The 24,380-nt window shown below is 42.7% G+C and overlaps 1 protein-coding gene across 2 annotated transcripts; it reads right to left on the minus strand.

Annotated features, from left to right (window-relative positions):
- Positions 1–981: 981 nt before the first annotated feature.
- On the minus strand, positions 982–23,157 carry ntrk1 (neurotrophic tyrosine kinase, receptor, type 1). Of its 2 annotated transcripts, XM_023801428.2 has the most exons (17): positions 22,898–23,157; positions 19,030–19,104; positions 18,468–18,539; positions 14,158–14,226; positions 13,880–14,034; positions 13,543–13,685; positions 13,080–13,218; positions 11,079–11,411; positions 10,964–10,981; positions 10,404–10,462; positions 10,180–10,282; positions 9,223–9,387; positions 8,294–8,424; positions 7,352–7,524; positions 5,813–6,053; positions 5,344–5,502; positions 982–3,195 (listed from the first exon to the last, which is right to left on the minus strand). In XM_023801428.2, exons 1-17 carry the CDS (start codon positions 23,077–23,079, stop codon positions 3,010–3,012), a joined length of 2,403 nt encoding a protein of 800 aa, XP_023657196.2. In that variant the 5' UTR covers positions 23,080–23,157; the 3' UTR covers positions 982–3,009. The 2 variants fall into 2 exon arrangements, with proteins under 2 accessions (XP_023657196.2, XP_072572182.1); XM_072716081.1 differs by lacking the exon at positions 10,964–10,981.
- Between the last annotated feature and the right edge of the window lie 1,223 nt (positions 23,158–24,380).

A 24,380-nucleotide genomic window follows, 5' to 3' on the forward strand; every position in this document is an offset into this window, starting at 1 on the left:
TTTTTTTTTTTTAATTGACCTTTCATAGGCTTGTATCTCCGAGTTGGAGATGCAGGAAGGCCAGGCACTTATAAGTCTAACACCAGAGACACGGCTAGAGCAGCAAATAGGTAAGTGCGTAAGTGCTGACAGTAGTTTGCTGTAAATAATTTTTATATTAGATTTATAATAATGGGGGCAATGTTTTGAATAATTAAGTATATCATTCCTATAATCATGCTTAGAGTAGCATATCAATACTTTGCTTCCATCTAGCTGTGTTTATATGTGTGTATACATATTTTATTTATCGCACTTATATACGAAACTGACATAGTTTCATGCAAAATTCGTCTGACCATCTTACCGTAATATTTTCATGAGAAATGTTTACCTACACATTTGTAAAGGACGTAGAGAAAGCATGGTGAGTAATTACATCATGACATGACTTTATAATTACACTTGCGTTTTATAATTACATATGTGTGAACTGGGGATGGGGGATAAAGTGGAGCGGGGTGCCAAGGCTGACGTTCTATTTGTTTGGACCAGGTGAAATTAAATAATGCCTCTGACACCGGGGACCCCGGAGAGCCCTTGGACCAATCACTGCGGAGAGAGGCTCCGAGCCAGCGATCGCATTACTCAGAATCCATTACAGCTCCCTAGCGTGTGCATGTGAGAGTATGTAAAAGGCGAAGGGGGGACGGACCGTAGCCGCGTGCCCGCGTCTGAGAGTGCGTGTGCCCGTGACGGAGAGGGAGAGGTCAGTGCTACGTGAGTGATGGAAGATTAAACAATATTTTTCCGTCTGATGGCCATGACGGAGATCAATGTTTGTTGATGCTGCAGTACCCCGAGAGGCCAACATGAAATGGAAAGTGTGACACGTTTATCGATAATGCACTTCGTTGTTTCGAGCGGTCCTTAGAAATCACATATCCATGGACAATAAACAGGGCAGAGCTACAAAGACCGTAGCGTAACCTGGCGCTCAGTCGTCTTTATTCGTGGCAACAATATTTACAAACTTAAAGTTTCAGGATCACATTTTTTTTTTTTGAATGACAGATTTTTTTTTTATGTTTATTTTACAAATATTACACATATGGGATTGTCACATTCTCAGATCTGCTTTCTGTCATTTTACTTTTTGCTTTCCTGCCCTACATACAGTATCTCTCCCCCCCAATGGATGCATTTAGATTCTCCTTTTCACTCATAGCTGGGTCTGACAGTGGGATGAAAGCACTGCCAGTTTTGCTATGGTTTCTCTGCCGTATTGCTGTATCTCCCTGTCTCTTCCCTTTACCTTTTCTTTGTGATGTACTGACAGCCGGGCAAAATGCAACATCCTCTCTTCTGAATATTCTCTCACAGTGGCAAAATTTGCTACTTAGCTGGACTTCTTCCACAAATCGAGGACAAAAAACGTATGAAGTCCCTTTCACCAAGCACCTTTGGGCTATAGCAGTATCTTCTAGGCCAAGGCTGTCACTGGCTTGCTAATTGGTTACAGAAAGGAAGTTATTACTTGACACGACGGGAAATGCTGTAAATTCAAAGATCGCCCAAAAATGCTTTAATAATTCAATAATAAAAAAAACTATTAACTGTTATCAGTGGTGAACCTTTGAGGTTGTATAATATGACTAAGGCTAATTAGAAATGCCTCAATTCATTTATCCTAAAAAAAACAGCATGCTGTACAAGTGGCTGAACAGAGAATTATTATTAATGAACCAAAAATAAACAAAACTAATTTAACTGGAAGTCATTTTTATGACATTTTGCACATCGAGACACTTAACAAATCATTAAATAATACTGGCCAGTCTGAATAGGCCAACCTGAAACGTGGTGGCCTTTAGCTTAGCTATTAAGTCTTTTCTTGGGTATAAAGCAGTCTCTCCTGCAACAGGCTTATACTATAAGAGAAGCAGGTTAGAAATACATACACATACAAGGCGACTGTAATGTAAATGATATAGAAGCTAAGCTGGTAAATAAATGGTCAAGTTGTAGATACAAGAGACACACTGCAGGTGTGGACTATGTACAGTTCAGCTTTTGTCACATACAGAGATCATTCTCATCAAGTGGATATGAGTTTGTAGGATCAGTAACATGCATTTATGGCACTCTTTAACAAGATTGTAAAACATTCCATTCAAGGGTTATCTATCAAAAAAAGGGAAGATTATGTACATTTTAGTAAACATTTCCAAATGTCTCAGAGCCAGGGGCCACCAGATTTTGTCTCTTTCATCGGTTGCTTGTTCTCAGACTCTGTGCACAGCTGTCACGCATATATGCAACCTACCTATGTATATGAATTACAGTGTAGAGTCATATTCTAATTAAAAAATGTTTGACGTGAATAAGTGCACTTTGTGGCCGGTCACTAGATAATATCAGTATCAGAAGGACAAAGAACACGCTTCGAAGCTTTGATTGCTTTTGACAAGAAATAACTTCTGTAGAATTAAAGTAGACTGGTGATAAAAAAATGGAAAATTCTGGCTTGTTTCCATAATAATCATCCTAATAACTATTTACTGAATATTAAATAATTATGGATATATAACATAACTTCTCAAAACATTTAGGACTCAATTTAGAAGGGCAAATCCTTTTTTAATGCTTTCAGAAATGACTAAGATCTTAAATATGAATCTATTGGAATAAATATTTTTTGCCAAAATCGTTTGATTTCACATTTTCACCCTACATATTGTGTTGTTTCCTCTAGGTAGGCTACTGTCAAAGGTCCGAGTTCCACCTTAAAAATAACACAAATCCGTACAGTTTGCCCGACCTCACCCACTTACGGGAATACGCGAGGCTTTCTACTTCTCCAGAGGAACTCGTTCTGTTGAATCGTTCTTGGTTCTCGAGTGTTTTTCCTGGAATAGGGATGGCCAGAGCTGGAGAGGAGATCAGTGATTTTTCTCGCATGATTTTTGCACCAAGCTCCCCCCCTCACCTGACCCCAGCCCTGCTATTCCAGGCCCCCTCCTCACACCTCTACTCCAGGATATCCAGATAGACCGGTGGACTTTTGACCAAAGCTACCAGACGGCTGTGGATGTCCTTGATGAGCATCCTCTGCTGGGGCTCCCTCTGCCAGCAGGCCTGCATGAGGAGGTGCACCTCCTTGGGACAGGTTCGAGGCCTCTCCAGCTCCCGGCCCTGGGTGATGCACTCTATTGCCTGTGAAGGACCACAGAGAGAAGCGTAGCAGGATAACAGAATGCGGGAACTGTGGGTCTGATGTGTACGTATGGAGACGCATCCATACATTTAAACAATTGTTTTTGAACCCTTTGGAATTATCTGCCTGAATGGTTCCTAAATGATAAATGTGAAATGCTTGGTGAGTCATTTCTTTTAATCTATTATTTATTGAATGCCACAGATCATGTTTTGGAAGTCAGATAATTCCAATGGGATATTCATTTATTTCTGTGGATTAGGAGTTGCATGAGTTAAGATTTTTTTTTTCTTTACAGTTAAATTGACAGTTATGTCATGAAAGTTGACTGATGATGTCATTAATAAACCAGAGGAGAAGGGAATGCTTTGCAACGAGCCACAATCTGTATTCGCAAAATGCTGACGGCAGACAGCTCAAACACACACCTTTTGCACGGAACAGAAACGAGTATATAGAAATAACAACAGGTTGCAGTTCAACAGAAACAATTCATGTAACAATAACACCTGTATGCTACAACTTCCATTTAAGTGTGAAAGAAGAAGGACTGAAATTTCGGTATAACACCTAGGGAGGAAAACAAAACGCACGCAAGATCAAGCCTGTCCCTCACTGTCGAAAGGTGCTTTCTCACCGAAGTTCAGGACCCTAGTCCCTTGGCCGTCTCGACTTGTAGCTCCTGGCCGCTTTCGTGTGTCGCTAACCCACTGAACAACAGGAACTGTGAACTTTATGCTACATAAGCACGTAATCTCATATGAATCTACACCACCACCCTAAAATAATGGAGGATAAGTCATTTTGTTAATTATTTGTTAATTTTTGGGGTAATCGATCTCAATCAAAATGGGACACAGTCTTTTATTTATATTTACATGCCCTGCGATATGTTTATGATTCATTAATAAATCTGGCCAGCAGATCGATCTTTTGTCTTCCACAGAATAAAAAAACGATGTAACGTATTTCCACTAATAAGTGCTGGCAAGTCTCACCGCTGGCACCAGTGATATTAGACAGAAGTATATTGGTTATCGATCAAATTTTCTGAGGAAGAAATATGGAGACGCACGCAAAAAGGTATTCATTAATGCATTAAATGTAATCGAGGTACAAAAACAATTCCGTCTGTTCAGTTTTCACTCTACTACTTCTGTCTCTCTTCCCCTCAATTTTGCATTATTGATACGCCTATTCTTGGCTGAGGTGTCCATGTTGTTAGTGTTATAATTATGTGATCACTGACTAGTCAACATCAAGCTTAAATTTGCATTGCAGGGCAGTAAAGCCAACTTTTTGACTAATCAATTAGTCTCTTCAACTCCTACTGTGAATTCTATATTGGAGAGTGCTGTCGTATAAAAATCAAACTAGGTTGTACAGAAACTACAGGAACTGTCTAATGGTTTATAAACTGCATACAAGATAATACTGGAACATTGTAAGAACATTAAATAAGAATATGAAGTTATATGCGGTCTCATGTTACAGTGCTTATTTTCACAAAAGGCAGTCCTTAATTTTTTCACATCCAAATCAATAAATCAGTGACTATCCTGGAGTAAAAGGGATGAATCTGATTGGCAAGCATGCCGCCCCCATTGGTGACCTCAGCCTATCACAAAACTTCTCCTAATTGAATAATCTGAAGTGGCCGTTCGGCATGTAATAGGCTTTCAATCACCACAATGAACGTACAAAAAATAGATATTGACTCAACCTAACGTCTTCCACGCCCTCCAGACTCAGCCAGCGTGACACAGGCCATCTATCCGTGCCTTCCGTAATTAGGCCTGGATGTCAATCACGAGTCGGGAGGGATTATGCTAACGAGGTTAAACAAAGTCGACCCGGGGCGAAGATGAGAGCAAATGAGATTAAAATGGAGTGGATGGGAAAGGCAATCTACCTCTACTTGAAAGAAGAGAGGCCACTCTCTCTCATAATGGCTTTGCTGTGGTTTTGCTGGAGTCCACTTCTTGGTACCGACTAACGCTCAGCTCACCTTTAACGTCAAGGTGGGAATATTCTGGAGTCTTAAGATAGCCGTAACATAATTACGGATTAGGGCGTTAGCCTCAAGTCTTCAAGCGCCGCTCACTTTGGACAGCGGTGTCTGTGAAGACGGCACCTAGCCCACCCACCTCACTGTTGGAGAGCTGGTACCAGGGCTGCTTTCCGTAGGTGAAGATCTCCCAGAGGACCACGCCAAAACTCCAGATGTCGCTCTCCGTGGTGAATTTCCTGTACATGATGCTCTCCGGCGGCATCCAGCGTATGGGCAGCATGGTTCGCCCGCCCACCTGATGGGTATTAATCAGCAGAACTTTACAACAGTCTCATGTGCAGGAGATATTGCTGCAGCGTCATTCTGACAAATTCAGCTGCATCTGCTCATGCTTTCCTGCTTTTTTTTGGATATAGGCTCAATAAATAAAAAAGAATAATAATAATAATAATAATAATAAGATGTATGGGAAAAATGGGTAAAAGGAGATAGATCCAGGAATTTGTTGTACTGGAGCACATTGTTCCTATTCCAGGAACTTGCAGTTCCTTCAATTTATATTTGCTTGGTAATTATTACTGTCAAAGTTTGGGTGTTTCTCTTACCCTGTAGTAATCGGTGCTGTATATGTCCCGGGACATGCCGAAATCCCCAATCTTCACCACCATACCGTCCCCGACGAGACAGTTTCGTGTAGCTAGATCCCGGTGGACGAAGTGCAGAGAGGCCAGGTAGACCATGCCTGAGGCGATCTGAGCCGCGATCTGCAGCATCTGCGGCAGGGTGAGCTGCCCAGGGGGTGGTATCTTCACCTCCTCCAGCATTCGGGCATCTGGTCCATGGGCCCTTCGTTAGGGGAGATGGGAAAGAAGTTGAACTTTAAACAATTATTGCTCATAATCTCATTGGCTAAATGTAAAGAAGCCTGAAAATGTTTAAGTAAATTCACAGAATATTGTAAACCTGGGAGTAATTTGTGCTAACAGATAAATCAGTAGCTAATACAAACATATGAGATCCAGTGCCCCATCCACCCTCTTCCAACTGCTTATCTTGGTCAGGGCTGCGAGACAATTAAAGTTATGTGATTTTGAAATTAATCTACTGTAATATGAAGTCAAACACTGAGCAAAATCTGAGCTGCAAACAGCCACTGCAGCAGCTTTTGAACAAAGTAAGACTGATGCCCAAGGTTCATTAATCTATGATTTATCTGCTGACGTTCGTTGTGAGATATATTAATGCTAATTAATAATTATCCCATTGCAAATTATAAATATACTCCTTTAGAGCAGAGATGCACATGCTACTTCCTTCACACTCCAACAAGCAAATCACTGTTGACGTGTCTCCATTTGTCCTAATATTGGAGTCTCGGTTTGTGTCACCCTCTGTTACGTGTAGCATGGGCTCCATGGTTCATGAAGCTGGAGATGGGATCACTATTAGTTTAAAGGGCAGGTGGCAAAGCAGGAGCAGCTGCCGAGGCTGGAGCCACATCCAAACTGTCTGCTGGAAATGTGATTTTTCTCCCACTGCAGCAAAGCATGTACAGTTTGCGAATATACATCAGTGGGCTGGAGCCCCTACTCCCAATCTGGCCGCACAGACACATGGTGCACAGGCTTCATCTGGACACACTTCCTCCTCTCCTGCTGCGCACCCCGGGGTCCTGGCCCAGGTGCAGAGGGGCCTGTATCCACAGCTCGACCCCTCGTAACACTCCTCAAACCAACTGCACGTTTCTTGTTGGATTTCTTTGGTAACTTTTTTCCCTCTAAGCGTAAAACTAGTGTCTAAAAAGCCAAGACGGGCATGTGGAATGTTTGTATTGGGGCTCTCTGTCTCCAACTCCAAGAGGTCCGGCATAAATTTTTAAACTGCATTAAATTATTCAGTAAAAATCACTGTTATCCAGGATGGCCTGTTTCAAACTGATACTCGCTGGTTGTTTGATATATTTATTGCAGTTCTTTTGTTACCTGGTTCAAATGAGTTCACATTCCAGGAATTGCAAAGATAAAGTCGTACGTCGTTTTTTAGTATTTAGAGAGTTCGGGAATAAAGTTAAGTACTGGTGTGGTACGTAAAAGTCCGGCAGAACAGAGCAATTCAAGGTGATGGGTCGAGATGGAGGGTCGTACCTCAGGAAGCGGTTGAGGTCTCCGTGCCTCATGTACTCGAAGACCATGGCTAGGGGCTCCCCGTCGGTGCAGACCCCGTAGAAACGCACGATGTGCTCGTGCTGTAGCACCGTCAGTAGCTCGGCCTCGCGCTGGAAGTCCTGCCGCGTCGACTCGTTGGCGTCCTTCAAAGTCTGGCCGTGAGAGTGAGCCGAAGGAGGTGCTGAGCATTAGACCTCAGTCAAAACTACAGTGAAGATGCACAATGTCTAACATTTACTGGTAGCTGTGGAACTATGCAATTATAAACAACTTAGTTAATACTTAATCTACTTAACTGAAGTCTTATTTATGTGTAATATCAAATCTGAAATATATACAGCTAAAAAATTAACTATATGGTGGATTTTGAGAAAGACACAAGAGGAAGGTAAAGCAATAACATGATGATACACATGGAACCTGTACTGTCTCTATGGCGATGTGTGAGGAAGTTGCCATATCTAGTCAGAAAATAAGTGAATAATAATGATCGCAATGATTACCAAGTCAGGATCAAATGGCTGATGGTCTGTTCCCCCATCCGGAGGTGTCTGCCCGTACCTTAATGGCAACCAGCATCCTATCGCTGTCGGGACTCAGTTTGGCGCACTCTGCCCGTACCTTAATGGCAACCAGCATCCTATCGCTGTCGGGACTCAGTTTGGCGCACTCTGCCCGTACCTTAATGGCAACCAGCATCCTATCGCTGTCGGGACTCAGTTTGGCGCACTCTGCCCGTACCTTAATGGCAACCAGCATCCTATCGCTGTCGGGACTCAGTTTGGCGCACTCTGCCCGTACCTTAATGGCAACCAGCATCCTATCGCTGTCGGGACTCAGTTTGGCGCACTCTGCCCGTACCTTAATGGCAACCAGCATCCTATCGCTGTCGGGACTCAGTTTGGCGCACTCTGCCCGTACCTTAATGGCAACCAGCATCCTATCGCTGTCGGGACTCAGTTTGGCGCACTCTGCCAGGTAAACCTTGCCGAAGGCCCCCTCTCCCAGCTCCCACTTCAGCACGATGTCCTGCCTCTTAATGTGCTGCACGCCTGCAAAGAACAAGAGCGACGTGTCACGGCTTCCGGCTGCAGAACGCAGCTGGCTGCGCAGTACAGAGTCACTGTCGGGGAAAAGTGTTTCAAAATAAAACTACGCTAAATGTTGCCAAAACAAGAGAATTATCTACTTTTTGATTTTAATAACAAAAAAAATTACAATAAAAAATATAATGCATTAAAAAAGGTCGTACCACAAATGTTTTCTGTTAAAGAGTATTGAACAAGATATGGATTTAAGTTGTAGGGTTAGGGTTAGGGTTAGGTTTAGGGTTTCTCAACCCGGTCATCAGGGGCCCCCGACAGTCTATGTTTTTGCTCCCTCAAAGCCAGCAAAAACGTGGACTGTTTGGGAGGGAGCTGGAAGGGAGCAAAAACGTAGACTGTCGGGGGGGGTGTGTATGTGTGCAAGGACTGGGTTGGGAAACGTTGTAGGGGACACAGCTGTCTGAGCTGGAAACTTTATACTCTATCCAGGGACAGAACGCAATGAAAAAGCACTTGATTGCGAGACTCCTGCATGAATGTGGAATTTCAATTGCATTTCCCGGATGGAACAGGTTTGCCTGCCAAAAATAAAAGCTAAAATGTAGTGTCCATTTAATGCAGATGCATTCCCAACACAGAACAAGTAAGAAACAGAGATCCAGCTTTGCATAACTGCACACCAACAATGCAGACACTATGTATTTGCAGCACATTCTCGTAGAAGACAATTTCCATTTACCAATCTCAAGAGCGATTTCATTTTGTAGACCAATAGAAATGGCATCAATGATGCCCCCCACTCACACATGTCCTTATCCTTGATAATGCCGCAGAAATACTGGGGGTTCTCCACAAAGCTGGACAGTCCGGACTCAAGGGTGCCCTTGTCTGATGTGGGGGTGCTGGTCCCAAAATTCATGAAGCGAAGTGAGACTGCAAGGTCCTCCTCTGTACCCAGGACAGATGCCCCTGTTTGCATTGAGAGTGGCATTGAGAGAAGGTTACGGTTAAGGGATTATGAAGTGGGTATAGTCATATCATTCGTACAGGACAGCTTTACAGTTGTGTTTACATAGGTCTTTAGTTATGGAATAGATACAGCGTAATCTCCCATTTCATTATGTCAGGGTTAACTGCAAAATGAGTGGGAGTCTAAGTAAAATATCTACGCACTCTTGGACTCGCAGGGATGCAGAATGTCTGAATACAGAGCTTTCTGCATTGTCTCATCCGCATGCAAAATCTGCATGTTGTGGTTCAGCGAAGATTGGAAAGATAGTTAGGCAATCAACTGGCTGACACGTCCAAAATCCGAATTGCTTCTGAAATTCTCAGACCCAGTTACAGTAATCACAAAACCCCAGAGGCCCATGTAGGAATAGGAGCATGCTTCAGGTCCATTTAGATGCTTAGGATGATTTCCAAGAGTACAAGAAAAACCTGCATGCATCAGTGTTTTAATAGTCCCATCACTGCCAATGGCACCTAATGATATCTACTTTTCATGAGGTAATTATCGCTTAGTACACTGTGAAAGTAGCAACTCCACAGAATCTGTGATGTGCATTTCGTCTGACTCCACTATGCTGGAAAAAGTACATTTTCAGTACGGATCTCCTGTTTCAAAGCTGAAATTCAGGGCTGTCAAAATGACACCCAAGGCTCCTTGCAACAGGTGTGTCGGGAAAACTGTGATTTCCTCTTGTGGGAAGCAGAAGAAAAGGGTAACGGAAAACTACGTCAGGGAAGGAGAGAGCTTACTGTGGATGCCGAACTTGGAGTGCTGCCCACACTTATTGATGACCAGGACCATGATGAGCAGGAAGGTGCATGCAAATACAGCCAGGCCCACTGCCACCGACACCTGTGGAAGTGACTCTGGTGGGTTATTGCCTTAGGCTTCATCGCAGCCCATATTACCATCCACACACAGTTACAGAAACACCATAGAATCCAGGATTCTCATTCTGGGATCCGATACTCACACCAAAAACTCTGTTCTCCAGATTCTCAGTGACAGCATCATTGGCTTTGCTGCGAGGAGCTGTTGAGATGCAAGAAAGTTAAATGCACTTCGATCTATTGGATTATTTGTCTTTTGTTTTCTATCCCTCATTTATTTGTCACAAATAGCCTATTTTAGAGCTATAGCACATAAACAAACTGGGCTGATCTCTGAGCTAAATCACATCAGATATTTTAAAATGTCTTTCAGAAAAAGATTATTATCATTTGCAGGTTCTGACAAACATCCACTGCGGTATTATTCTTGGCAATTTAATTTTAAATGATTAATACAACATGTACCCTGCACTTGGCTGCATTTAAGACCTTGAGATCTATGCCCCAGAATGTAATTCATCTAGTTGATGTGCTGCTTTTAAAATGCAACATTAATGTTGGTACATTGCGTGCAATATATCAGTACCGTACAGTTTTGACAACTGAGCAATTAGCGATTTGCAAAAACATAATTCATACAGTAATTCAAGAAACTGCATTCATGGCCTTTCATGCAGGACTCGGAGACATGCAGTAAACTTACTTTTGATATCCCTTTGCACTGACATTCAAGGAAAAAAAAAAAGAGAAGTGTTTTTATGCAACTTCAAAGCATGTTACACAGTTCAAGCGCCAGGTTGTTAGCTTGTGAGGCTTACTGGGGACGATGCCGTCAAGGTCGAGGGGTCCAAAGGGGCTGTCCATGAATATGCCTGTGGCGGTGGCCTGGTCGCTGCCCAGCCCGTTGTTCACGATGAGGGTATAGTGCCCGTTGTTAAGATGGGTGGGTTTATTGAGGAAAAGGCAGCCGTGCTGCACCGATCCGTCATCCCTCTCCACGATGAGCTGGGTGTACATGAACTCTGACTCGGTCAGCTCTGAGCCGTTGTAGAGCCAGCGGATGGTAGGCGCTGGGTTACCATCCACTGCGAAGGGGAAGCACCAGTGATGCTGGGCCTCTGCATCCCTCAGCCATAGGATCTTGACTGGGACTAGATGTAGAGACCAATAGAAATTAAAGCTTAATACTCTCGTGCTAGGATTGGCTAGGAGTGATCATGTGTTAAATTCAGCATCCAAAGGATCTGGCCCGTGAGCTATAGCAAAAAAAAAATGAAAGAAAAGGCATTCCAGAACTTTATAAGCACAGAAGCAGAAAGTACTGCCAAAAATAAGACAGAGCGTGCTTTTCAAATAGAACTCAAAGCATGATAAGCTGCTGGGTTTTCTCATTATTCTCCATAAATCGATGTGTTCCGTCTTTACAGTAAACCTGTTGACCTGGCATTAATAATAAATCCTGATATTATTAGGGACTGAGACCACAGATGGCACCTGGGAGCAACGTGGACTGGAGATACAGGAAATGGTCTATGTTAAGTGAAGGAGATTCTGATGCCTGGAGCCCTGGAATGTTCTTACTGCTAATACAATACTTTTAACCTGTGACCCTACTCAAGGAAGCACCCAGGCGTCCAGTCAGTGAGTCATAGAAACACCAGCTCAAGCATAATCCTTACGGCATAACACGATAACTAATCAGTACCAGGATCTTCTGTTTGGGGAGACAAACATCACAATATAAATGCTTGGAAATTAATAAAATGCCTTTAAACGATAAGTTTAACTATGCCATCCAATATGATTATTTCATCTTAGTCTTTCTCTGAATGCCTCATCCAGCATGATTTAGACTGCTTGCAGTTTTATCAAGTAATAAGTTAATGTAGCTGTGGTTTTCCTATTTATGTGGCATGTGCGAGGGAAAAATGAAGGCATTGCTCCCGGGATTTCAAAGCTGCTAAAGCCTCTGAAGAATGTGTGGTGAACGGGCACCGCAAAACAATCCTGCAGGTCCGCCCTGTAAACACCCTGCTGATCTAATTAAGGAGAGACAGTTAATGAGCGTCTGCCCAGGAGTGGGCCGATATCGACAGATTAGGACGGCCGCGCACTTACTGCCTGCCAATCAGGACCCGGCAATTAGACTTCCGGAGCGCGAGGGTGAGGCCCATTAGCAGAACTCCATCCCTTATCTGGGTACCCCCCTGGCACGCCGGCCCCCCGGCACGCCGGCCCCCCGGCCCTTTACTCGCTGGGGCAGACTCGCCACATTTTACACTGCTGCCTTGGTGTTCTTGTTCAGCTATTTCTTCCCCTACAAGCTTCTGGTGAAGTTTGATGACTCTCTCAGCATTCTAGCAATGGCTCAAGAAATAAGCACATCTAGTTAGAAAGGCGCGTGTCGCTGGAGAGAAATGTTTGGAAAGAGCCGTAATGACAAATTATGTAAAATAATGTTTTGGCAGTTTTGCTTATGTGGGACAAGCTTGTGAGGGACAGGTATGCTGTCCAGAGACAATTATGGTTGTGCTTGAAAGGACGTGCTCCATAATACTGAAATTCTGATTAAATACTCTATTACTGAAATTTATGGATGGGAAAAGTGTGTATTAATCACTGGTATTTACTCGTTACTGATATTTAGCTTCTGATGAATCAGTGGTCTAGCACGACTTTGTACAGAGACAGTCACACACCACCAACGTTCCAGCATCAGTGGCCTGTCGAGAATCATCGGGAGCCGTGACAGTGAGCGGCTGTGTTATACCGCAGTGCCTATACATCTGTCTGTGATATACGAGATATCTGTCACTCACACTGAATGTCCAGCATCACCACATCCTCTCCTGGACCCGCCCGGTTCTCGGCCTCACAGGTCAGGTTGTAGAGATTGTCCATGGAGGAGACATTAAACAGACTGATAACTAGCTCCTGTGTGGGTCCCCAGATTCTCTCCTGTAGAAACAGAGCAAGGGAACACCCTCACTACCAGCACTCCCAGTCGGAAGGCTCATGCCAATGTCCTTAAAATGTGTTTTTTTGTCAATAATGCTGTATAAAAACATCATCCATTTTCACAAAGAAATGTAACTGAATAAATCCAGTGGAATGTGAAAAGGTTACGAGAGCCGTTTGAAACAATCAAGATCTTTCCTACTGTGAATCAGAACACTACTTTAGTTAGAGTTATTACCCGTAATGTTGAATGTGAATTTTATCGTTATGTGCAAAGACTGCTCTTGGCATGACATAAGAATGCTCGTTGAGTTTTTCATGTACCTGCAAGGTGTAATAGGACTGCAGCCCTTCTGTCTGCCATCTTGCCAACGGCGTTGGGTCACCTTTCACCTGGCAAAGGAAGGTTAAGTTTCCTCCTTCCCGAACGGTGTGCTGGGAATCAATAACGGTGACCTCAGGCATACCTGTGGAAGAATAAAGTCATCAGGGCCCACTGAGGCCTGATGTAAAGAAGCTTCACAACATCCTGTAAGCCATCCTAATGTAAACATCCATTCGCTTTTCTCAAGCTCTGTAAACTTCACCGTTTGCACACTTTCAGACGCAAACAATGCAGGAACAGATTTCCATGTCAAAAAGGAGAATCGGTTCCACCCACTGCAGTTTTCCATCACCATGTTCTCCAAGGGCAGGATGCTTCCATTGGAATAGCAGTGCAGCGTCTGGTGCAGGACGTCCGCGAGCCCGGCGCTCTGCCACTGCTGAAGCCAGTGAAGGTCACACGAGCAGGACAGCATGTTGTCTTTCAAAATCCTGCGAAAGAGCATAGAAAAGTGGCCTAACCGCTGCTCTACTCCCACCTTAAATCCATTCCATTTAAAATAGGACCAACCAAGCCAAAGGCCAGCATTTTATCATGTGAATACAGTTACTCACAGGTTCAGTAGGGGGAGGGAATGGAACACCTTCCAGCTGATGAACTGAAGAGAGTTGGAAGCCAAGTTGCTGTATGGCAAAGATGCAAAATGTATTATAATTTAAGACTTTTCATTGATTGCTATGCAATCCATTATTCACAATGATTTATGGACCGCCTCGTTTGTCCTGTTATTTTACCAACTAACTGAATACAGTTTCATACTAAATTAAATATTATTCATTTACAATAGTTTATGGTTGTAAATTGTTTATATGCCCGCTATAAATGCTACCATTTCGGTATCGTGAATTCAGTATGATGCTTGCAGTCCATGCCTGCTGTTCGCTAAGTGACACCAAAAAACAATTACAGAAAAGCAACTTTGCTAATTAGGTTAATTTGCCGAAATTAGGTGTTAAAGGGTATTATCATTATTCGGATTACTGTAAAACATTACTCTGCTGTTACCGCAAAGCATCTTTACGGCGAGGGGTGTGATACGACCTAACAAGGTGTTCTTCATTCTTGTTCTCAATGGAGGAGAACGCGGGTGCGAGATGACAAGCCAACACACTCCAGCTCCCCGCGGACGGAGCTCCATCACGGTGCTTCCATAATTATACGAGGTGCAGTTTCATTTCTGGGCCTAGTTCCACTGCTTCCATTAGAAGGCAGAGTTAATGTGCCGTGATTCATGGCTTTCCTGAGCAAACACCTGAATGCCATTATGCAACACTTTTCATTTCCCTTTCGAATGGGTCATCTTCCAGAAAGTGTGCGCTCCAGTCCAAAGTCAACATATATCTATATAGTAAATATGTGATTTTAAGGAATGATGAACAAAACGGTCTATTTTTGCTAGCCAGCCAGCCCTCAATAAACAATTAATGTCCAAATGGGGATTAATAAAGTCATTCTATCTATCTATCTATCTATCTATCTATCTATCTATCTATCTATCTATCTATCTATCTATCTATCTATCAATCTGTCTATCTATCTATCTATCTATCTATAAAAAAAACTAGACAAGTAAACTTCAAACAGTAGTTTATAGTGAAGGACTTGCGTCATACGCCGGCAGTTCTGCGCTCTTCCTGGGTCACTGTTGCTACCCAAACGGCTGTATGTTTGCGGTCCACATAAAATACAGTAAGAGCAAAAGACACTCCATAGGTTCCCGTGGAGAGACTAATTGCTACGCTTCTGAAATGTATCAGTGTTCAGGGTTGAGTCTTGGTAGAGATGAAGCACTTTGGCAAGACTGCTGAAGCTCTTCAGTAAAAGGACAATAAATCTAAATGTCAGGGTCCACTGAGGCCCACTTCTGCGAAGGATGTGCGGCTTTCTTACTTGGATTACTTTATGTCATAGTACTCAAAGTAGTATTATGTCAAAATCTGAAGATAGCCATGTTTTATACATGTCACTGAAAGGGGCTACAAGAGAAAAAAATACACTTTAAAAAGTTCAGTATTCTGTGGTGCTTCAGAAAGCAGTAACTTAACGGCATTAGCTAAGCTAACATGGCGACTTGTGATGTTCGTGATGCATTTGTGCAGCCAGAGATTTTACCAGGACTTTGCAGATTAGATTCTTATTAAAAGACTTCATAATAAAAGGAGAACATGTTAGCTGAAGCTCTCCTGGAAAGCGCAGCTCAGCGATGACTCCGTAATTACCCATGATGCAGTTCAGGCGACACTATCCTGCCTTAAGGTCTGGAGCTGTCCGATACTAATGTCATTTAGTCAGAGATAAATGCTGGAATGGATGCCTGTTGGTGGCAAATGAAAGTAAAACTACTCTAGTATGTAGTGATGACAGAACGCAACACTTTGGGGGTGGGGGGGTGGAGATTGCCACAGCTGATACATATCTACTGTGTCAGGGGTAATGGGGGGCAGAAGGGTTCAATTATTTGTTTTCCCTGCTCCCCGAATTTCATGTCAGATGGGTCGGCCATCAGGGCCTATCTGTTACCGGCTCGATTCGGCCCGAAGCCGCTGGGATACGGGGCCTGGAGCAGCTGCTGTTGGCGCTCGGCGGCCCACGTTCCCCAGACATATGAAGGAATTGTGTGTGTGTGTGTGTGTGTGGGGGGGGGGGGGGGGGGGGTGCCATAAGGACACACTTAAATTCACTCTTTTACGACTCAGCAGGAGGAACACACACATCCACCCTCCTGGCCCTCTCTCTCTCTTCTCTCCCCTCTCTCGCTCTCTCTCTCTTCTCTCCGCTCTCTCTCTCTCTCCTCTCTCCCCTCTCTCTCTCTCTCCTCTCTCTCTTCTCTCCCCTCTCTCTCTCTCTCTCTCCTCTCTCTCTCCTCTCTCCCCTCTCTCTCTCTCCTCTCTCTCTCTTCTCTCCCCTCTCTCTCTCTCCTCTCTCTCTCCTCTCTCCCCTCTCTCTCTCTCCTCTCTCCCCTCTCTCTCTCCCCTCTCTCTTCTCTCCCCTCTCTCTCTCTCTCCTCTCTCCCCTCTCTCTCCCCTCCCTCTCTCCTCTCTCTCTCATGCACTAGAACCTTCCTCCATGTGCGTCACATCTGTCATGCCGTGCAGCCTCTGTGAAATATTGATTACGTGATAATGGACCCTTAGTGGAGAGTATTTATTATGCATCAATTGTCAATAATCGGCCCTGGCTTGGGAGTAAAAGGTGACGGGTGGACATCTTCTCCGATTACCCCAGACCCCCCCTGGTTTCTCGTCCACACACCGCCCCACCCACCTCCTGTCCTCTCTACAGGGGCACAGAAGGTGGACAGGGAGGAGGTGACCCCAGGACTGCTGGTGGACATCAGGACCGCTCTCAGAAATGCCGCTACTCATACCTGGTTATACCACAACTCAAATCTCAGCTGTCTGGCTCATATTTCTAATAAAGGAGATTTTTTGGACCTAATTAGTTCTGATTAGACTGATCTAATTTCTATTATGGATGACAGAATATTGACCTATTTCATGGAGCTAAATTGTATTTGTTTGGCAGGTCTTTTGTTACTCATTATTTCATGCTTAATACAAATACCTGAATTGTGTTGCATTATATAATGTATCACATGGGAAAATATGAAAAGGAATTTTTTGATTGAGACATCAGGGTCCATATGCTTGCACACCAGCAGTCTGCCCATTGTAAAGAGGCTCCGCTACAGATCCCAGACCTGCACTTTTAAACCCACATTGTGCAACAGTAATGAAAGTCTGATCCTGTAATGACGCAGCTGCCAAAATTAGTTCCAAAATCTTGATGTCGGGCAAAATTGCATGATAACATGAATAAATTATAATATGGTCTATATATTATATATATATTATAGTCTTACTAAAGCCAGACTGAATAAACTGTACAGACTGTACTGGAAATCACAAAGTACATATGGTATACAGTATATACATATATAAATATGTCTACACATATTATATAATTTATTTATTATATACATACAGTAATGTGCAGAAGTCTTAGTCAAAGAAAATGGTTAAAGCTACTCATCTGGGCAGTAAGTGTACATTTGCTCAGAAAAAGAACATAATTTAACATTATAATATATAATGGATCTGGTTGCTGTTCAGCCAAATAGCTACTTCAATATTCGTTTAAATACTAGAACTCGTGGCCATACTGTAGGTGAAATTAGCAGGATCTTAAAATGAATTTGAGGAAGTACTTCTTTACACAGCGTGTAGTTAGAGTATGGAATAGTCTCTCTGTTAGTGTAGTGGAAGCTAAAACCCTGGGTTCCTTTAAATCAGAGCTAGATAAGAATTCAACAACTCTGAGCTATTAGGTGAGTTCACCCCAAATGAGCTTGATGGGTCGAATGGCCTCCTCTCGTTTGTAAATTTCTTATGTTCTTATAAAAATGAACAGTAACCTGATGGAAAAACAACAAGAATCTCTTCTGTTCTCCAACAATTTAGTGGCTAAAAGAACATCGCTTTGATTTCCACACCTCAGGGGCAGTTTTGGATGGTTACTGTGAATATTGTCGTGACTTCTGGAGAGGTTTTTTAACGGTTAAGCTAACACAATTTGACAGACATAAAATCATAATTTTATAGCAGCATCAACATAATTGTCTTTAAATTCCTGTAGAGATATTAAATATAATAATATAATATAATAGATATAAAATGTATATGTTAAAACAATATTCAGATTTGGAGTCAGAATATTACCACAATATACCCCCCCACAGGTAACTGTGTGAGACACAGCAAAGGGAAAGCAGGAATTATGTCTGACTGACAGCGAGAGGCTTGGCAGCTGAGGTGAGCATGAGCGGGGAGATAGAAAGGCTCGTGGTTAAGACAAGGACACTCACACATACTGCAGCTTGAGGTTGTACTGGAAGGCCTTTGTGGAGATGTGAGCCAGCCCACAGAAAGTGATTGTTCTGGTGAAAGAAAACAGGAAGTCTTTCAAGAGCAGGCGGTGTGGGAGTTTGCTTATCTGATCATGTCGTGGGGACTCGTGCGTGCATTGGGAACAATGACAGCATGCTCAGTATGATACGGCTGTCATATAAAAAGATTGATATGGCCATGTGTGTTCTAGAAGTGCGACCACTCTGTACTCAGACTTCACAAAGATACACTTAGACGGCTCATTGTGGTGGGAATTCACCTTGTTTAAGTCTGGAAAGTGTTATTCTGTATTTCAGCATTTTGATATTAATGATAACGACAATAATGAATTAGGCCCACATTTTCTCTTCCTATAGAAGTAACACAGATAATAAATGTCCTACTTGAATATTACAGTACCGACTGGCTTTCACCAATGATTCGAGGACCGGCTGAATATGTAGATGTGAGACGTCTAACTCTAAACAGTAACTAGCTTTTAACATGACAGCATGTGCTATGTTGTTTGAAGGCACTTACAGGTTCTTCAGTTCCCGATAGCTGGCAAAATCTAATTCTGTGATGTTCCTTAGGTCAGCCTGGTTCTCAATGTAGCTGGTGAAGGAAACACAAGGTAGCACAATTTCAGACATTAAAACCAAATAAAGTTAATATGCTACACCATAACATGAACAGTAGCATAGCAAACACTTATCCTGTCTCTTCAATGCCCATCTAAGAATTCTAAATGTCTTGTGGAAGCAAGCCAGTTTCAGATGTCCTACATCTGTGATACATTGACTGATAATATTGATTGTATTCCCAGAAAATTCTGGGGACTTTTAAAGTAGCTGAAAAGCTAGAATGGAACGTACTGTACAGCACTGTACACAAACACGAAGCATGTGAATACAAGTATGAACCACCGTTCACAATCGCGCAAGAACATCTACGCTGATTTGGAATTTGACTTGACATTGCTGACAGATGGGAATACAAATCAACACGCCATTTATGTGTGAAAAGAAAGCAAGGCAATGGGAACTAATTCATATGGTTCATTTTTGTATTGCACAGAAAAACACAAAATACTGAAGACTTTATATATGTCCATTGAACCTCTCAAGGTATCCTTGTTAGAAAAGAATTCAAAATATCTAGAGCATTGATACCACAAGCCAAAAATCAATAAAATATATCTACTGTAGAATTCATAAAACTAATGAAAGATATTAGTATAAACATATTAAAGAATTCTTTTAACTCCTTGTAAACCATTTAATTTGCACAAGGACATTTCCTTTTCAGTATATGGTGTTTAAAATGCACTTGGTAACCTTGGATATTTTGTTGAGATCACTGGGTTTCTACCCATCAACTCTATATGTTCGAATATATATAGAAGATATCTTGTCATGCTGACTTTCATTTAGTCCAGCTTTACATCTGCTACCACCACGAATACCACAAAATGAAGAAACATATCTGTTTTCCTTTGTATTGAACGATGACCAAACATCTTCAATATATACAATAGATCGTTCCTTTCTTAAGCCGTTCAGACAATCGTGTATCGGGGCACCAAGAGATGTGGAGCATTCTTCTGCAGTCCCCTTCACGCCGGCGAGCTCAAAGGAATCACATCACTGACCTGAAAGCTCTCCCAGCCTCCTTCACACACAAACAGCCAGTGCAAATACAGCAGCAGCAGAGTCATAGTCTAACAGTTTGTTATTACATTTGTACAAATCAAATTCCAAACCTTCCTGGAGCAGATATAGTGCATTTCTAAAAATGTGCTGAACACAACATACACATCATATGTGACATTAACCTTGATTTTACTGTATGAACAGCTGAAATGATCATCGGTTAATGGTTTTATGGTTACTCTTGCTAATAAGGAAACACCTTTGATTGTAAACGTTGCTGGTAGTATAAGAAGAAGCTATTGTTCTTGTTGTTGGTGGTGATGTTGATGTGGGTGACGCATGGTGATGATGATGCTGTTGGTGTATTTTTCCATGCATGGCAGCTAAAGTTTGATTATTTATTCACCATAATTTTTATTCTTCCCCCCTCCCAAAAAAATCTGAAAAAACAGAAAACAAATCCGAAAAAGAATGCCAACCTCATACGATATTTTGCATTTCTTCAATTTTTTATAATTCTGAAGGATCAGACGCACAGAAGCATAATAAGAGCAGAGCTATGTATGCGTCTGCGATTGACTCATTGAGTTGTAACACGATTACAGAGCAGGTGGGACGCAGATCACAAATCGCCTTCGCTTATTGGATTGAGCCAAAAGGGTAATATTTCATCTATTGTTCTCAAGCCGCCGTTCACTAGCAATTTGCAAAATTGCATTTCTAACCTAATGGATTATAAATCTAAAGATTCTATACCCATACTAAGCGGTTTATGGTCTCTGTTCTCTGTGGCATATGCCTCAGCCACTCTACCCTTTCATCCAAACACTCTATGGTGTTGGTCTACTTTGGCCACACAAAGCTCAGCGTCAACACATAGTGCATTTGATGAAATGGTTTCTAGTAAATCACTGTCCAATATCTGAGGTCAGCACAGCAAATTTGGCCCCCATTGTTTTCAGAAAAGGTTCATTCAAACTTTTATAGTTGTGGCTGTTGGTGGATCCAATGTGTTACATGTGAAAATTTTGTGGTCGAGCCAGGGTTGGATTTACAAACATTACTGAATACAAATTGGCATATATCATACATCAAATAAAGGTTTCATTCACCTTTTACCAATAAAGTAATATCTCTTAAATGTGGTGTTTCTTTCTGTTTGATTTGGGTGCAGTGATATGTGCGAAGCCATGTTTATAAGATGATTACTACCTGTTGGTTTCCAAGTCAGTTTTCAAACACAAAGGATGGGCAACTGTTCTGTGTAACTGTGAAGCTTCATTGGTTTGCTGCTAACTCATTACAGACAGTGAACACAAATCGCTCAGGCTGCTCTCTGCAGTCTTCGGCATTCATCTATTCACCCTACAAGAAATCATCAACTTGATTTCTTGAGAGTGATTCCAGGTCGTGCAGATAATATGCTATTGTAACACTTAGGCACAAATACCGATAGAATATATCCATCTATTCAGCTTCCAGCCACTTTCCCAGTACAGGCTTAGATGGTGAAATACGATATATCATAACATTTGTGTGTAAATAGGTTACCTGCACAAACATCAACAAGCATCACTCAAGGACTGATGCCAATGAAAGATACAACTCATGTCAGCGTGGCTGAATTTCTTAGACACTACAGGGTAAAACAAACGCATGTGACATCCTCTTAAAGGTCTTTACCGGAGACATACATTTACCAATTTCCATGCATGTCTCTATTAAAAGTGTATAGTAACATGCATTTAAATGTAACATTGATTATCAAATTGACGTTAAGTCAGTGATTCCATATTTCATGAACAATTTCACGTCTTGGAGTCCCATTTCAAGTAATCAAGATATTAATTTACAGTCCTGCCTTCTCAGTCTCATATCCTCCTCCAAGCATAGACACTCAAAATGACACAATTCCTCACATTTCCAAACTAATGTATACATTTAATAAAATCATCTAAATATATAAATCCCCTTACCTGAAAAAATTGTCCCTTCTGTATTACACCCCACCCTTCTTTTAAATACAAATCAACAAACACAATCATAACCACAGAGACATTTACATGCTGTATAAGACCCATATTTCATTTTGCGACAATCTGCAAACTACAGACCCGCACCGATCTGCCAATGGCTTCAGACACATTCATCATGTGTATCATTAACTTCAGGCTTCTTAGACCATTTTGCGTGCATCACTCATCAAATCAAGCACATTTCTGATCTCAGATCCTCCTTAGCTGCCGCAGTGACTGCTTGGAGAGCCGCACACATCAGGCTATGATTCCATGCGGATCTACTCCAACGTGAGATGTTACTCTAACAGTAACAAAAGTTCAAGCTCTCTACACAATGAATAACATAGTGTTAGTACACTGATGTTGCTGCTGAACACCTCAGTAAGTGGATGGGAGATCATCACATTGTAACAGCAGAAGCAAACAAAACCTTTCTTCACTTATTCACTTATTCTGTGTGTGTGTATGTATTCAGTCCAAAACAAGTTACAGACTATGGCAACTGTGGGGACCCAGAAGTCGTACGGAACTGCTAGCATCTCTATAGGACAGGAGTCTCAAATAATAACAAACTAAGTACAGAAAACAACTGAAGTCTGTCTTCAACAAGTACAGCCAAGCAAAAACTGGGACGTGCTCGGGAGCGAACCTGAGGCCACAGCTATAGAACTTTGTGAAATACAAGGTTCACAAGTCCTGCCATTGCTGGGAGACGGAGAGCGGCGAGGCGGCACTCACATGTCGGTGATGTTCTCGCTGTCCTGTGGTGCCAGCACAGGAACGCCGGTCAGCCGGTTGGGGTCCAGGCAGTTCAGGCTGGTGAAGGAGCATCGGCAGGCATCTGGGCATCCGCACAGCGCCGGCACAACCAGGCCGAGCAGCGCCAGGGACGCGAGGGCTCCCCGGCGTGTGCCGCCCATGGCTTCGACGGGACGCGACGCGGGTACAGCACTCGGCACTCTGTCCACACACCTCTTCCCCCTCAGCTGGCTCGTGGGTTTCTGCTTCCAGCCAGGCACTCTGCTAGACGGCTGTGGTTGAGAGGCAGGACCCTGGGGACACTGGGCTGTAGCCTCCTTTCCACCGTGCTCCACTCACAGATGGAGGGAGGGGCAAATAACTCTATGAAAGGCAGGAAGGAAGAGGTGTTGCTACTTAACAAAATTAAGATTTTACTGTATTGCTTCTTGGTAAGCCTAATAGCAGCTGTCCCAGTTGAGCTTCAAACTGGCCCAAAAGGGGTGATCCAAAAAATTATGTTTTCTCTCCTGAGATTGCAGATTTCAAACACTTTACATCAAAACATAGCTATATCGTACAACTTACACCATTTTCCGCCAATATTGCTTGTAAAATGACGTACATGTAGTTACGTCCAGTGTAAAATTTTCGACTAATTCAGCTGTAGAAACAGATTAGAAATTGCGCGTCTTTGTTCCACATTTCGGTAAGTGGTCATGTTTGTTAACATCAAAACAAGTTTACGTTATTTCTTGTCATTTCTAAACCCACCGTTTTTGAAGCCCTCACACTTATCAAAATAGCTGAATGAGTGGAAAAAAAATGTCGATCTCACACGGGGGCTGACGTGTATGATGAGAGAATTATGGGACACAGCGCCATTTGTCTCTCCTTGCGCACCCAGATATCTGATTGGCAGTGACACTCCACAAGTACACTGCTACTTACCGTCCTCTAAGTCACTTACAATGGAGTTTTTTGTCTGTCTTGCCCTTTGCTCACATGCGACATTTTAGGCCTTTGGGCACCTTTCGCAATGGCACTGGGACAATGGGATCCACTGGGGAGGGGGAGAACAGAGCTCTACAGCCCAGCAGTGGACATGTTAAACAGCTCAGAGCAGTGGCTGCTTGGCGACAGGCAAGCCCAGATGCAGAACAGGTAAATGATTAGTCAGCCATACGTCTTCTGTAATCACTTATCCTGTAGGTGGTGGACAATGGATTACGATTTCCTATTAAACACCAGGATCAGGATATTTCTCATAATAGCAAAGACCACAACCTGGCAGTGTGTCGCATACAGTAGCTTGGTTTTGTCCACTCAGTTATCCGTGCCTTCTTGGCTTATTAAGACTACATGGAAGGTGAGGTCCTTTAGTATACTAGTATACTTAAGTATTAGTGCTGGTACTGGAACAGGATTCTCTGGCACAGTGGGAAAGAAGGAATGGGCAAAGTCCCTCTGTCTGCTAGTCACT

Source organism: Paramormyrops kingsleyae, chromosome 9 (genome assembly GCF_048594095.1).
Source record: "Paramormyrops kingsleyae isolate MSU_618 chromosome 9, PKINGS_0.4, whole genome shotgun sequence".
Classification (NCBI taxonomy): Eukaryota; Metazoa; Chordata; class Actinopteri; order Osteoglossiformes; family Mormyridae; genus Paramormyrops; species Paramormyrops kingsleyae.

What these genes read in the sequence shown, in the direction of transcription:
- ntrk1 (XM_023801428.2), bottom strand. Translation starts at nt 23,079, where the DNA reads ATGGGCGGCACACGCCGGGGAGCCCTCGCGTCCCTGGCGCTGCTCGGC. An exon ending in TCCCTCCCCCTACTGAACCT is followed by an intron (nt 14,035 to 14,157) that starts GTGAGTAACTGT and finishes GCTCTTTCGCAG; the next exon opens with GATTTTGAAAGACAACATGC. An exon ending in GGTGATGCTGGACATTCAGT is followed by an intron (nt 11,412 to 13,079) that starts GTGAGTGACAGA and finishes CTCTACATCTAG; the next exon opens with TCCCAGTCAAGATCCTATGG.